We start from the raw sequence: 14,921 nt of genomic DNA, 5'->3' as shown, positions 1-14,921 counted from the left end.
ATTCATCAAATGTGTCTCCATGGATTGTGAAGTCTTCCATGAAAACTACCACAAAATTTTCTATAAATTCAGAAAAGATACTCACCATACACCTTTCGAATGTAGCAGGTGCACTGCAAAGTCCAAAAGGCATGCGCCTATAAGAAATTGTGCCGAATGGGCATGTGAATGTTATCTTTTCTTGATCTTCTGGAGCAATAGGTGCCTGCAAAGAACCTGAATATCCATCTAAGAAACAATAAAATGCGTGACTAGCAAGCCTTTCTAGCATTTGATCGATAAAAGGCAATGGAAAGTGGTCTTTCCTAGTCACCGCGTTTAGCTTACGGTAATCAATGCATACACGCCATCCATTTTGAATGCGTGTTGGAATAAACTCACCATTTTGGTTCTTCACTACAGTAACACCAGTTTTCTTTGGCACCACTTGAGTAGGACTTACCCATTCACTATTAGAAATTGGATAAATAATACCTGCTTGCAGTAATTTCAAAATTTCAGCTTTCACTACCTCATTATTGGTGGGTTCAACATTCTTTGGGGTTGTCTTACTGGCTTGGCATCATTTTCCAAAAAAATTCAATGCATGCATGTAGTAGGGCTTATGCCCTTGATGTCTGCAATCGACCATCCCAAGGCCTCCTTATGTTGCTTTAGGACTTCAACCAACTTGTTCTCTTGCTCTCTTATCAGCTTGCTTGAAATAATTAATGGCAAGGTCTCATTCTCCCCAAGGAATACATACTTTAAATGTTCGGGTAATGGCTTAAGTTCTACCTTGGGTGCCTGCAAAACAAAGGGTAACAAATTCTCCTTGGGTGTGGTTAGTGGTAATGGCTCTAAATGAGAAGGAAGAAGTGGAAGTTGTTCTTGCTTCTTCAAATCTTGCAAAACTTCCTGCAATTCAGCACTCAAAACATATTCCTTATTATTTTCATTCAAACCATGCTCAATGGCCACCTTGAGTTTATCTTGGCCATCTATATCAAACATATCTTGACTAGATATATCAACTAAATCAATAGCAAAACAAGAATGGTCCTCAGGCAGAAATTTCATAGAGTCATAAATGTCAAATTCTACCTTACTACCATCAAATTCCATGGTAAGTGATCTTGTATCTACATCAATCTTAGTCTTAGCAGTTTTCATGAAAGGTCTACCTAGTAAGATAGGTGCTGCATATTTATCATGTTCCATATCTAAAACATAAAAATCGGCAGGAAATATAAGGTCCCCTACTTTAACTATGACATCATCTACTATTCCCTTAGGATATGTATTAGACCTGTCAGCTAATTGTATCAGAACACTTGTTTCATGCAATGTACCAAGTTTCAAAGACTTATATAGTGAATATGGAATTATATTGATTGATGCCCCTAAGTCTAACATGACTTTTTGAGATGTAAGCTCACCTATAATGCAAGGGACAGTGAACATACCTGGATCTCCACATTTAGGCGGTAACTTTCTTTGAAATATGGTTGAAATGTGCTCACTCATCTTCACCTTTTGAATTCCCTTTAATCTTTGATTTCTCTTTGTCGTACAAAGTTCTTTAAGGAATTTGGCATATCTTGGAATTTACTTCAAAGCATCTAAGAGAGGGATGTTTACTTCACAATTCTTGAAAACCTCATAGATGTCCTTGTTAGCTTCATGATTTTTCCTCTCCTTTAATGCCTCTAGAAAAGGTGGAACCGCTTCATATTGTGGTAAAGGTGCAGTTGTAACATTCTTCTCTTCTTGTGACAGGGGTGCTTGATCTTCTGAAGATGAAGGTTCATGCACAACAGTTTCTTCTTGGAGTTCTTTATCTCTTGCTATGGTTCTCTCATTACCTTGCAACTCTATTCCACTTCTAAGGGTGTGTTTGGTTGGTTCATTTTTAATGGTATGGAATGGTATCACAACCATTTTAATGTTTGGTTAGGCATTTTTACATTGGGATGTCATACCCTTTGGATTCTCATCCCATTCCATTCCTTAGAATCTCATACCCTCCTACCCCCAAGTTTCAAACTCCATTCCATCCCATATTCAAACCCTAATTCACTCTTTCTTCTTAAAATTCCCTCTCTTCTTAAAATTCCTTCTCAAACTTCAATCTGAGATTTCCTGTTCTTTCTTCAATCTTCTTCCGCCTCCGTTCAATCTTCTTCAACCTTCCCTCACCGGTGACCTCCTGCTCCTATGTTTAACCTCCATTTCAGCCTCTCCGCCAGCAGCCCAGTCTCCTCCATTCCATCCTCTCCTCCAGCGTCAAGACGGCATCCAACACTCCCGCAGACCGGCAAACGCACCGCCCATAACCACCAAAGTATATACCTTTTTTTTCTTTCTTTCCCTAGAAATTTTAATTTCAATTGTTAATTTGAATTTATTAAAGTTTTGATTGATTAGTAACTTAACTGTACAATTGATTTGGGTTTATACATTTTCAAATGGTGGATTAGTAATTTAATTCTACAATGATTGTGTATTTCATTTTGCCGGTTGTGTATTTCATCTTTGTTCATCATTTTTCCTTTATTTTTCTTAATTGTTAATGGAGGAATGTTTCAATTTGTTGTGATATTAGACTGTTAGTGAACAATTTTGGTGAAGGAATGCTTTAATCGAGGAATGCCTTAATTTATTTTAATGGAGGAATACTTTGCTAATGATGGTACTTAATTGTTGTGATATTAGTAAATATTATTATAAGTGGGGTTTTCTTTCTATTTTCTTATAATACTTAATGAAGACTTTAACTTAGTACTGATGGCTGATTAGATATGTCTAAAATGGTGAAAATGTATGTGTTAAAATGGAGCTTTTGTCAGCAATCTAGGCTGCCTCTACTTTTAAAAAATGTGCTTGCATACCAATCTAGGCTGCCTCCAATTCAAATGCTCAGTTTTTTGACAAGATCTCATGCAGATTGCTGTTGGATATATATGATTGCTAGATTGATATGATGATGCATGTATACATTCACAGAAATGATTCCATCTCAATTAGCCGTAATAAGAAGAAGGAAGAAGAGACAAATTGAATTACTACTACTTTTCATGGTTGTTAACAATGTCTTTACAATCATGTACTTGGTGATGTGTATGATGGGTGTAATTATTTATGAAATTGAACGACCACGTTATAGCAAAAGTGAGAAGAAACACCTTAGACAAAAGCACTTGGATGCACTAATCAAGGATAGTGATATAGTCTGCAAAAGTGAACTTCATGTGAATAGAAAAACCTTTTATGTCCTTTGTGAGATGGTCAGAGATGTCGGTGGTTTAAATGGCACTCGAAATATGTCTTTGGAGGAAATTGTAGCTATGTTCTTGTACACTTTGGCACATCATTTGAAAAATAGGACAATTAGAAGTCATTTCTTTCGAAGTGGAGAAAGTGTTAATAGAAACTTCTACCGATGTCTTCTTGCCGTGTTAAAACTACATACGCACTTGCTAAAAAAGCCGACACCTATAACAGAAGATTGTGAAGTGGATAGATGGAAATGTTTTAAGGTAATAACATAATTTCATCTATATTATTTAAAAATCTATCCACTTTGTTTATTGTAAAACTTATCCCTCTTAACTTTTTTTTGTAGAATTGTTTAGGAGCCTTAGATGGCACTCATATTAGTGTTCATGTGTCAAGTGAGGATAGAGCAAGATATCGGACAAGGAAAGGTTCTATTGCTATGAATGTGTTAGGTGTATGTAACCCTAATTTGGAGTTCATATATGTTCAACCTAGTTGGGAAGGATCCGCTCATGATGGTCGTGTCCTTCGAGATGCTATTACTAGGCCTAATGTTTTAAAAGTGCCACAAGGTAATCATACTTAGAATTTAGATTTTATATTGTGGAGTCCAATAAGCAATGTCATGACCTTTTTTTTTTTGCCATATGTCAAGGTTCCTACTATTTGGTAGATGCAGGATACACGAATTGTGAAGGGTTTTTAGCACCATATAGAGGTCATCGATATCACCTTAAAGAGTGGGGGGACCGACAACCAATTAGTGCGGAAGAGTACTTCAACATGAAACATTCTAAGGCAAGGAATGTTATTGAGAGATGTTTTGGACTATTAAAAGGAAGGTGGGGTATTCTTAGGACCCCATCCTTCTTTCCAATACGTACTCATGGGCGTATACTTCAAGCATGTGTACTATTACACAATCTTATTCGAAAACATATGCCAACAGATTACACAATGTATTGGGATTCCGATAGTGAAGAAGGTGAAAGTGATTATGAGGGCCTAGATGATGAAGTTGAGTTGATTACTCAAATAGCTACTACGGATGCTTGGACTACTTATCGGAATAACTTAGCACAAAATATGTTTAATAATTGGAGACTTAGGCATCGTAGCCAAACATAAATGTTTGTTTAGTTTATTTGGACTTATGTTTGGGTGTTCCTTTTTATGATGTAATCGAATTTTATGGTGTTGAGATATTTTTTATGGTGTAATTGGATTATTTATTTTATCTTGCAAATAAGAAAATAGCCTTATTTGGTAATCTTTTTTTTAATACATCATTGTTGTATAGGATGAATGTTGGTCAATTTGTTCAAAGTGGAAGAGGGAAAAACAAGTGATCATGGAATAAATCTGAGGAAGAATGTTTGATTAATGGTTTGTTGGAGATGAGTGCCGATCCTTCATGGAAAGCTGATGGGAGTTTCAAAGGTGGTTTCAAGAATAAGTTAGTGGAGAAATTGAATAAGAAGTTTCCCGGGTGTGGGTTGAAAGCTATTCCCCATATTGAATAAAAAATCAAATGGTTTAAGGATAAGTATAATGTGCTAACTGAAATGTTTCGCACTTCTGGTTTTTCTTAGGATAATGAAAATAATATGATTGTTTGTGAAAGGCAATCTTATGAAGAATTTTGTAAGGTACACAAATACTTTGACTTGTTTACAATTTGTTAGAAATTATAACATATTTTAAATGACGTATCTTTTTTTTATTCCGATTCTTGTTTAATTTCAGCAACACAGAAATGCTCAAGGATTATGGAATGTTCCTTTTCCATTTTATGATCAACTGTCAGTTATCTTTGGTGCCGATCGAGCTACTGGAGTGCAATCTGAGACTTTTGTCGAAGCTGTTGACAATCAAGAGAAAGAGACCATTGAACTAGATAAGGGTGGTAGTGATGAAGATGATGAATTTGATGATAATTAGTCCGTCAACCAATCAAAACAATCAACTCCAAGTGAAACTTCTTCAAAGAAAGCCAAAAAACAAAAGGCTCCAAATGAACAAGGAAGGAAAAGGAAGAAGCCGGAGGTTGTGGACTTAACTTCTTCTTTTAACAATATGTCTTCTAGCTTTTCAAATCATATGAATGAGATGAACAAGCACATGTCTACCATTGCAAGTGCCTTCTCTACTGCACAACTACATGAGCAAGCTATCATGGCTCGTGAAGAAGTTGAGGAAAATCAAAACAAAAAATTTTTTAGTGAATTGCTTCGCATAGAAGGATTGACAAGATTTGAAGTAATGGAAGCTTCCAAGAGGTTGGCCTCCAATCCAAGTGAACTGTCCCTCTTTTACCAATGCCCGGATGATGAGTGGAAGAAAGAGTTTATAATCAACCTCATTCATCCTAACTTGGGCAAGTGATGTAATGAAAATGCTTAACTTATAAATTATCTAGACTTTGTGTTTGGTTGTCAAAAACATATATTGGAATCTTTTTGTGTAGAGATGTATTGACACCATTTTGAGTGAAAATGTATTGAACTACTACTTTGTGTGTATGTATTTGTGTGTTTAATAAATGTATGTATGTATGTATATATATATATATATATATATATATATATATATATATATATATATATATATATATATATATATATATATATATATATATATATATATATATATATATATATATATATATATATATATATATATATATATATATATATATATATATATATATATATATATATATATATATATATATATATATATATATATATATATATATATATATATATATATATATATATATATATATATATATATATATATATATATATATATATATATATATATAACTGGACAGAGAATCCATTCCATAATTGAACCAAACAGTGTGAATAGATTGAATATCTATTACAGGATTGAACCAAACAGTTTTAGTCTGGTATGGGGTTTTGAATCCATACCATCCTGGTATGGGGTTCCATACCATTCCAATCCTACTCACTGAACCAAACGGACCCTAAGAGTCATTGCACTAGCATTCATCCTTGGATTTGGTTCTGTTTGTGATGACAACAATTCTGAATCTCTAGCCTATAATTTGCTAACTACTCCTGAGATTTGACCCATTTGTCTTTCAATGTTCTTGATGCTAGAACGAGTCTCATCTTGAAATTGAATCATGTTCTGTGTTAGAGTATTCAACATTTCTTCGGTGGACATATTGGAATTCGAACTTGATCCTTGACCGTGATGTGGGGGTCTAGGATAAGATTGTTGTTGTGGCTTGAAGAATGATTGTTGTTGATGATGTTGTTGATTCCCTAATGGATTCCCATACTTGAGATTTGGATGGTCTCTCCACCCTGGATTGTATGTATTGGAAAACAGATCATTTCTTTTCTGAAACCCTTGGTTGTGAAAACCAATTGCACTAACTTCTTCATTAACTTCTTCTTGTAACTGAGGGCAAGAATCTGTAGGATGATTAAAAGAGCAAATGCTGCATGACTTCACTTGTTGTGCTTTTCCCTTAACCATGAATTCTCTCATCATTGATGTTAATGCTTGCATTTGATCTTCTAGTTTGCCAACTTTAGACTCAGTGGTAACATTTTCTCTAATTGCTCTTATATCGTGGGATCTCTTGTTGAATTGCTTAGAACCTTCAGCCAGTTCTTCAATCAATGCCCTTGCAGCTTCCAGTGTGTTATTGAGAATGGAACCTCCACTAGCTGCATTTATCATTCTTACATCATCATTGACAAGCCCATTGTAAAAATACATAATGAGATCTTCATCGTGGTACCCATGATAGGGACAGCTCGCACACAACCTTTTAAATCTTTCCCAATACTCATAAAATGATTCATCACTATTTTGTTCCATGTTGCTAATTTTTTTCTTTAGAGTGGATGATTTCGAAGCTGGAAAGTATTTTTTAAGGAATCTCTTTTTCATCTCTGCCTAAGTGGTGACACAACCTGGTGGTAAGTTATAAAGCCAATCCTTAGCCGCATCCGTTAGGGCAAAAGGGAATGCTCTAAGTTTCACATTCTCCTCTGTTGATTGTATACTTCTTGTTTCTCATTGATCATTGAATACTTTACTTAAGAAATTCACTTTTGACTACATGTTGTGAAGATGATTATACTTCTATTCTCCTTAAGTGTAGCTAAACATCAAAATCAGTTTGAATGTAAAGCTCTTACTATTAGTTAATTCATTCCAATCAGAGAATAAATTCAATCCAACAATAACTTTAAGAAAAGAGAATCAATAGGTTTGCTAAAACTATTCAAGCAAATAGTTTTCAATCAAAATGAAAGTTCATTTAGATTCTAATCATTCATAATCTGCATTCACAATTAGAACTAGTTGCTGCCATAAATCCAAGTACAAAACTAACTGATTTTGCAAATAGATTTAGCATAAATGAATATTGCAATAACAAGAACAATAGTTGATTTCCAATTCAAACAACATTCATAAGATTATAATAAGAACTCTTCAACAATCAAAAGTATATTAAGTAGAGGAATTCTTACAATGAGTAATTAGAAGTTTCCAATCAACCTTCCTCAAGAAATGAAATTTTAAGCTTGAAGCTCCATAACCATAGAAAAATAGAAATGAAGAAGAAGAAGTATTTTAATGAAAAATTACAAGATGATCTCATTCCTAAGCTTTCTTGCCTATTTATAGAGATTTGATGAAGCTCTTGCCATTGGATTTGCTCATCATTCCTCTTTGCAAGTCGCCTCTCAAACCCCTCTAAACTTCCAATTGAAAATGAAAGCCGAAATGGAAAAAGTGAAATAGCCGCCCAGCCTACAGACTAAACTCCGCACCCTGCGTAAAACTCCGCGTGTCGCGCATGCACGAGCCGCGTAAAACTCCGCAGGCCGCGCATCTCAGTCTGATCCGATTCTTTGCTTGCTTCTTCTTCTTTGCTTGAAATGATATATTTACATAATGACCTTCTAATAATACTAGGATTATTATCTTAGAGAATTATATCAATAAAACTATTCTATAAAGTAATTTCTCTAATTGTTATATAGTTAAATCTAAACTCTACTTAATAAAACCGAAATTGAAATAGAAAAATACACAAAAGAAAGTATTATCAAATTCCCCCACTCTTAAACCTTACTCGCCCTTGACTAAGTCCCAAAATGATAAATCAACCAATCCCAAATGTATTCCCAAAAGAATTTATCAACCAAAAGAATTTTATGCTTCAAAAAGAAATGGCAATATCATGAAAAACTTACAAAGAATCCTTGAAATACATGTGCCTCGTTGTTGTTTCCTTCTTGCATGAGTAGAGAGTTTCAAAAAGAAATGGCATTCCACTTTACACGCGTGCGTCATTCTTTTAAAATTAACATAAATTAAATTTAGGCTGAGCTTTTAAGAGCTGTTTGTAATGATTATGTGCTTTAGAATCAGAAAGAGCAATTATAAGAACAAATGAATAAAAGTCCTATAACATTGAATATTAAGGGAATAAAGTTTTTTGTTCAACAAAATGGGACATGCATCTGAGACCGGTAAAATGGTAAATACGTAATGTCATTTTTATAAAATATATTCAATAAATGAAGTTATTTTGATCCCTGAAAACAAGAAAAACTTTATAAAAGTTCCATTTGCGAAAATTGATAAAAACAAATAAAAAACAAAGGGGCATAATAATAAAAAATTGATTTATTTAGAAGAACCGCTAATTTTTGATTGAATTAACGATATTATATGCATTTGCATGAGAAGTTAAGCTAGTTGTACATAATGTCTAAAATAATTTGAACTTAATCAAAAGTAGACTTAAGTTTATAGAATTTATTTGCGTCATCTAAACAGATTTTATTATTGACTTAATTTGAAATCAACAAGCTCGTACCTATGCAAACATAAACAAGAAGCAAAGTTGAGAGAGTAATCCTATCCTATATAACACTAAAAAAGTTCAATATACTTCTCCGTCTACTTTAAGTTTCCACATAAGAATTTTGCACAAAAACTAAAAAACGAGTATTTTGTATAAAAAAAATTGTAACCTAAAGAGACAAATGTAAAAGCTAGTGCGTTATAAAGTAAAAAAAAAAAAAAAATCTAAATTGCACGTTTACATAAATTGTTTTTCAAAAATTAGTAATATAACATGTAATATAAAAAGATTAAAGGGAAAAATAAACTTTGGGTTCATCAAAATCTTATGCTCAACACGTAGTTTTAAATATCCCACCAGGGATAAGAAAAGCCTAAAATATGTATGAGTGCACAACATTTTTTGTAGTCTCTTTAACATAATTAAGGAATTACTTGAATAAAATTAGAATGCGAAAATAATATTGAAATTAGGGTTTGGATTTTAAATACTTAACTTATATTAAATTTTAATGAGAAAATACACCGATATTTATACATAAACTACTCAGCTAATAGAGGAAATAATATTAAAAAATTATACTACCTTCCTAATTTACAAATATTCTATAGTAATACTTTATTTCCTACTTTATTTCCTACATTACTCTCTTTATTCTTCCATTTAACTTGCTTGGTGTAATTATTATCCCTACCTATTTTTTATTGCGATTTTCAGAGCATATGTTTGATGCTTAATATTATTAATGCAATTTATAAAATATTATAAAATACATATAATAAAATTCTAAATAAAAAGACAAATTCAACAAGATTTCAAATAGATATATTAAAACAAATTGTAAGTTTCAAATATAATATTCTATATGGGAAATCTATAGTGTATGAAGTAACGTTTAAAAGTAAGTTATAAAGATAAATAATTAATACGATAGATAAATAAGTGGATGAAGTCAAAGAGAAAATTAAATAAGTGGATTACATTGAAGAGAAAACGTTAATTAAATCAAAACAAAATTGTGGATAATATTACCAAAAGAGAGAGAAAAAAAAGGTAAAGTAAGTGGGATAATTTTAAAGAAGTTTTCTTATTTTTATAAATTTGATTAATATTCATGTAAGAATAAGATAAATATTATTAGGAAGAACAAGATTAAAAGAGAGAATATAAGCCTATTGAAGAATAGAAAATAAAAATTCCAAAGTAAAAGAAACTAAAATAAGTCTATAACTAAGAAATAATAAGAATATGAATTATTCAATAGTTAATGAGTCTTTTTTTATAATTTTGTAATAAGAGTTTGATTTTACCGCCTGGTCGGCCTACAATGTGGCGGACTTAAATAGGGGCGCAAGGGCGCACGTATCCCTAGACTTAAAAAAAAAAGGAAGAAAAAAAGGTTAAAAAAGAGAAAAAAAAAAGAAAAAAAGAAAATGGCGCGTGTTTCCTTCTCCTCTCAGAAATCTGATTCGCGTGTTTCCTAACCCTAACCCTACCCACGACAATCCCTAACGCCTAAAACCCACAACAATACCTAAAGGCTAAAACCAACGACAATCAGTTAACGACCGCCGACTGGATGTCGGAAAACCTATGCTACGACCGTCAGCCGTTGCTCCCTGCGGCCCTGCCTCACTGTTAGCCTGTTGCCCCTGTTCGCCACTTCGCTGTTCACAGTGCACTGCTGCCGTTAACCCTCAACCTACTGCCGTGAATTTAAGGCCACCAAAAACCACAGGCCCACCGTGACTTTGAACACCACCACACTATCAAAGAAATATCGTGTTCATCAACTCCAAATAACAGATCCAAATTATTTTAGATTTTAAAGTCCTCAAATATTAGGGTTTCTAAATTTCTCATAGTTCTCCATCTAAATTGGTAATCTTTCTTTTTCTTTCTTCTATTTTACCAAGCTTATGTTGATTTCAAATTCATTACAAAAGATTTCATTTATTAAGCTATTTAAGTCTTATGACTTGAGACTAGCTATTACTTCTTCTGAATTTCCAAATTGAATTTACAGTAACCATATTAGGGTTTCGTTCTTCTTCTTCCATATTATCTTCCAATAACTTTTTGAGACTCCTTTTCTTAGTCATTTTAATGCGGAAGAGGAAGATCAAGACAGGGTATTTTGATTTCTTCCTTGTTTGATCTACTGGGCAATATTTTTCCGTTGGAGAAATGCACATTTGCTGATGAAAATGGAATGTAAAATTTGATACAACATTGAAATCGAAATTGAATTTTTAAGGCGAAATCAACGAGTGGGTGTTTTAATTTGAAAGAGAAGTCGTTGATTAGATCAACATTTGTTTCATTTTCTTCCGAACCTTCAGAAATTGGTTTTAATTGAGAAATTGGCATTTTGTTGAATTTTATTATTCAATTGTGTTGAAATATAGTGTGAAATGTAATTAATGAATATAGTGTGAAAGGTAATTAATGAATTTACCCGTGAATGCATTCAATGTAATTGTGGATGAACTTGCCTATAAATATGAAAGTTTATCATTGTAAAAACTACACCAATGAGTAAAAATATCTCCATCTTCTAACTTTTACTCATTCTACCTCCTCCTTATCAGTTTTAACACGTTATCAGCACCAGCTCTACCCTTAATAATTAAGAAGGTAATATTTTTAAAAACCTAATTAAGCATTTTTTCTTCATCGATACCCACAAATGGACCAACAATCAAATGGTGTCAACATCATCATCCAAGGTGTTTCTAACACATTTTAATATTTTATAATTGAGCATAATTCCATACCTTTCACTACAAACTCAGCAAGGACTGATTTAAATCAGCTCCGACATAATAATCCCAATAATACTAATGGTCCACCAGTACCACCAACTCGTAATTCGCATGTACGACCAACTAATAATCCACTAGTTCCACCGACTAATATTCCACCAGTACGAACAACAAATAATTCGTCAACGCAACCAACTAATAATGCCCAACAATAACAACTGAAAATAAACCCTCACCAAGTAATAAAAGAACCAAAGATGATGAGGGAGAAACAAATACTAAACGTTGCAAGATAAATTTAAATGACCCATAAAATAATTTATTGGACAATACGTCACCTTTACGGATGACAAGGACACTTTATTGCTTTTGCTATTGTTTTTTTTATACCGCTTATATGGCTGATTAACTTTTTTTTTACCGCCTAAATGGACGGTTAGTATTATTTATTTCTTTTGTTATTCTTTAAACCGCCTATATGGCTGGCTAATTGTTTTTCTTTTACCGCCTAAATGGATGGTTAGTATTATTTTTATTCTCGTATGTTTATATGTGCATTTTTTTTATTCGCAGTATTTGCATTTATATGCATGTGCATTTTTTATTTACCTTTTACTTTACGTATTTCTTTTAAGTATACATAAATGATACGGTATATTGTACAATTTGGGATAACCCTCTATAAAATCGGATTACTCCAATTTTTTTACCACATATTCCTTATCCTTTCAACTTTACTCTTTACATCAAAAACCCTCCTTCTCCTTCTTTCTTCCACCGACAATGTACCACCATCATAAAAACAATCCATCTTCTTCCTCTTCCCATACTTTTAGATTTGAAGAAAATTTTGCCAAACTCAAATTATATATCTCCTTAATTATGGGTTTGGTGATCCTTCTTTTAGGATTAGGAATTATAATAATTATGAAGAAATAATTTATTTTGAAGAAGAAAAAACAAAATGCACATGATTTTCTTTATCATATTTTCTTTTGTTTGTTAGTGCATTTTGTATGATAAATTATACTAATATATTATGTAAATGCTATTTTTTTACCCTCTTTAGAATTTATTGTCTTTAATTTTTTTTTCCGTTCTTCTCCTTGTTATTATTATTATTATTATCAATCCTCTTGTTCTTGATTTATTCCTAAATTTATTATCTACAACAAATTCATAACAATAAACCAAGGAGGAGAAGATTATGAAATTAAAACATCATAATTTTTCTAATGGTTTATTATTATGAAAATATAAGAATTATTACATTGTTATACACTTACAAAACAATTATATACTCCCTCCGTTCCTATTTGTTCTTCCTATTTGGGTATTTCACAAAGATTAAGAAAAAGAGAATCTTTGGTGGTAGTGGGTATTATTTTAATTATATAATAGTGGGAAGTAATGATTGTATTGGAAGTATGAGGTTGTAGTGGGTATTATTTTAATTAAATAGTTGTGTGAAGTAATAATTGTATTGGAAGTATGAGAGAGAAAATAATTATAAATAAAAAAAATGGGTACATTAAAAGAAAAGGGGGATTTTAAGGGGTAAAAGTGAGATAAAAACTTTCTAAAAATAGAAAGTATTCTAAAGTGGAAGAACTTTTGAAACTACCCGTTATAGTAATGTGGAAGATCAAAAAGGAACGGAGGGAGTATTATGTAGCAAGTATGGCAGAAATTATCAAAAGACTATTCAACATATTAGACTTAACTGGACAAAAATTCTTAGAATGGAAAGAAGATACCATCATTAACTTAGAAGCTCAAGGACTTGAACATACTGTATTGGAAGTAAAAGAAACGGATCCAATAGATGGAACTCAAGCTACCAAAATAAAGGTAGCTACAAATCAAGAAAAGGCCAAAGCCTTAGTCCTCTTGAGGCATCATATTCATGATAGCCTTAAATCTGAATATTTATTTATAAAAGATCCCAAAACATTGTGGGACTTTCATGTTGAAAGATTTGATCACCACAAAAGGGTGTTTCTTCCACAAGCTAGCCATGAGTGGAAGAATTTAAGATTTTCTCATTTTAAGACTCTCAGTGAGTACAATTGAACATTATACCGAATTGCATCAATGTTGAAATATTGTGAGCACCCGGTGACTGATGCAGAAATGATTGAACTCACATTATCTACTTTTCATCCATCAAACATTATTCTGCAACAACAATATAGGAAAGAAAATTTCAAAAGATATTCAGATCTGAGTGTAGTGTTCTCATTGGCTGAACAACATAATAATCTTGTCTAGAAAAATCATAATATGAGACCTATTGGATCTCAAGCTATCCGTGAGACACACTCTACTAAAACACATGTGCCTGAAGCACATGCTGTTGAAAATAAAGGCCGTGAAAATTATAATAACTGTGGTAGAGGATGCGGAAATTTTCGAGGAAGAGGACGAGGACAAGGTCGTGGAAATTTTAATGGACATGGTAGAAAGTTTCAAGGATCCAGTAGAGGCCACTTTCCCCAAAATTATCAAAATGGTCATTACAATAATAATTCTCGAAGGGGAAAACAAGTTGGATATCATAATAAAAATAACCATCAAGAGGGAAAAGAAAATATTTGTTACAAATGTGGCATGACAGGGCATTGGGCACATACATGTCGTACTGCCAAACATTTGGTGGAGCTGTATCTAGCTTCCCAAAAGAAAAAGGGAAAAGGTGTGGAAGTAAACTTTAATGAAGCAAGCACCTCAATGCCTAATGTCGATCCTTATAATAAAGCAAGCACATCAATGCCTAATCTTGACCTTTCAGACTTCTATTTAGATGGCGATGAAAATGATAAAGAATATGACGAATATATTTGAATTTTTCTTAACAATGTTGTGGTGCTTATTTTGTTGTACTTCTTTTTATATGCAATCTCCTTTTTATGTATTGATATCACCTTATGTTAATGAAATTTTATTTTAACTATCTATTTATTTAATATGAAGATATGGATCAGTTTGAAAATGGAGTTAAATATAAATGCCTCCTAGATAGTGGAACA

General features: G+C 32.5%; 2 protein-coding genes across 2 annotated transcripts; one reads left to right on the top strand and one right to left on the bottom strand.

Annotated features, from left to right (window-relative positions):
• The first annotated feature begins 2,987 nt into the window (after positions 1-2,987).
• LOC130808433 (protein ALP1-like) lies at positions 2,988-4,386 on the top strand. Its single transcript, XM_057673911.1, has 3 exons — positions 2,988-3,518; positions 3,605-3,830; positions 3,914-4,386. The coding sequence occupies exons 1-3, from the start codon at positions 2,988-2,990 to the stop codon at positions 4,384-4,386; spliced, it is 1,230 nt and encodes a 409-aa protein (XP_057529894.1).
• A 1,941-nt stretch (positions 4,387-6,327) lies between these two features.
• LOC130808432 (uncharacterized) lies at positions 6,328-7,194 on the bottom strand. Its single transcript, XM_057673909.1, has one exon. The coding sequence runs from the start codon at positions 7,192-7,194 to the stop codon at positions 6,328-6,330; it is 867 nt and encodes a 288-aa protein (XP_057529892.1).
• Between the last annotated feature and the right edge of the window lie 7,727 nt (positions 7,195-14,921).

The sequence above is a fragment of the Amaranthus tricolor genome, chromosome 3, assembly GCF_026212465.1.
Source record: "Amaranthus tricolor cultivar Red isolate AtriRed21 chromosome 3, ASM2621246v1, whole genome shotgun sequence".
Taxonomy (NCBI): domain Eukaryota; kingdom Viridiplantae; phylum Streptophyta; class Magnoliopsida; order Caryophyllales; family Amaranthaceae; genus Amaranthus; species Amaranthus tricolor.
Note: the sequence above shows the minus strand (reverse complement) of the source record. Positions and strands in the feature narration are given on the sequence as shown.

Bases quoted from the DNA above. Each gene is read 5' to 3' on its own strand.
- LOC130808433 (XM_057673911.1), top strand. From the start codon at position 2,988: ATGATTCCATCTCAATTAGCCGTAATAAGAAGAAGGAAGAAGAGACAA. The intron at 3,519-3,604 runs GTAATAACATAA...TTTTTTTTGTAG, and splicing joins ATAGATGGAAATGTTTTAAG to AATTGTTTAGGAGCCTTAGA. The intron at 3,831-3,913 runs GTAATCATACTT...CCATATGTCAAG, and splicing joins TGTTTTAAAAGTGCCACAAG to GTTCCTACTATTTGGTAGAT.
- LOC130808432 (XM_057673909.1), bottom strand. From the start codon at position 7,194: ATGAAAAAGAGATTCCTTAAAAAATACTTTCCAGCTTCGAAATCATCC.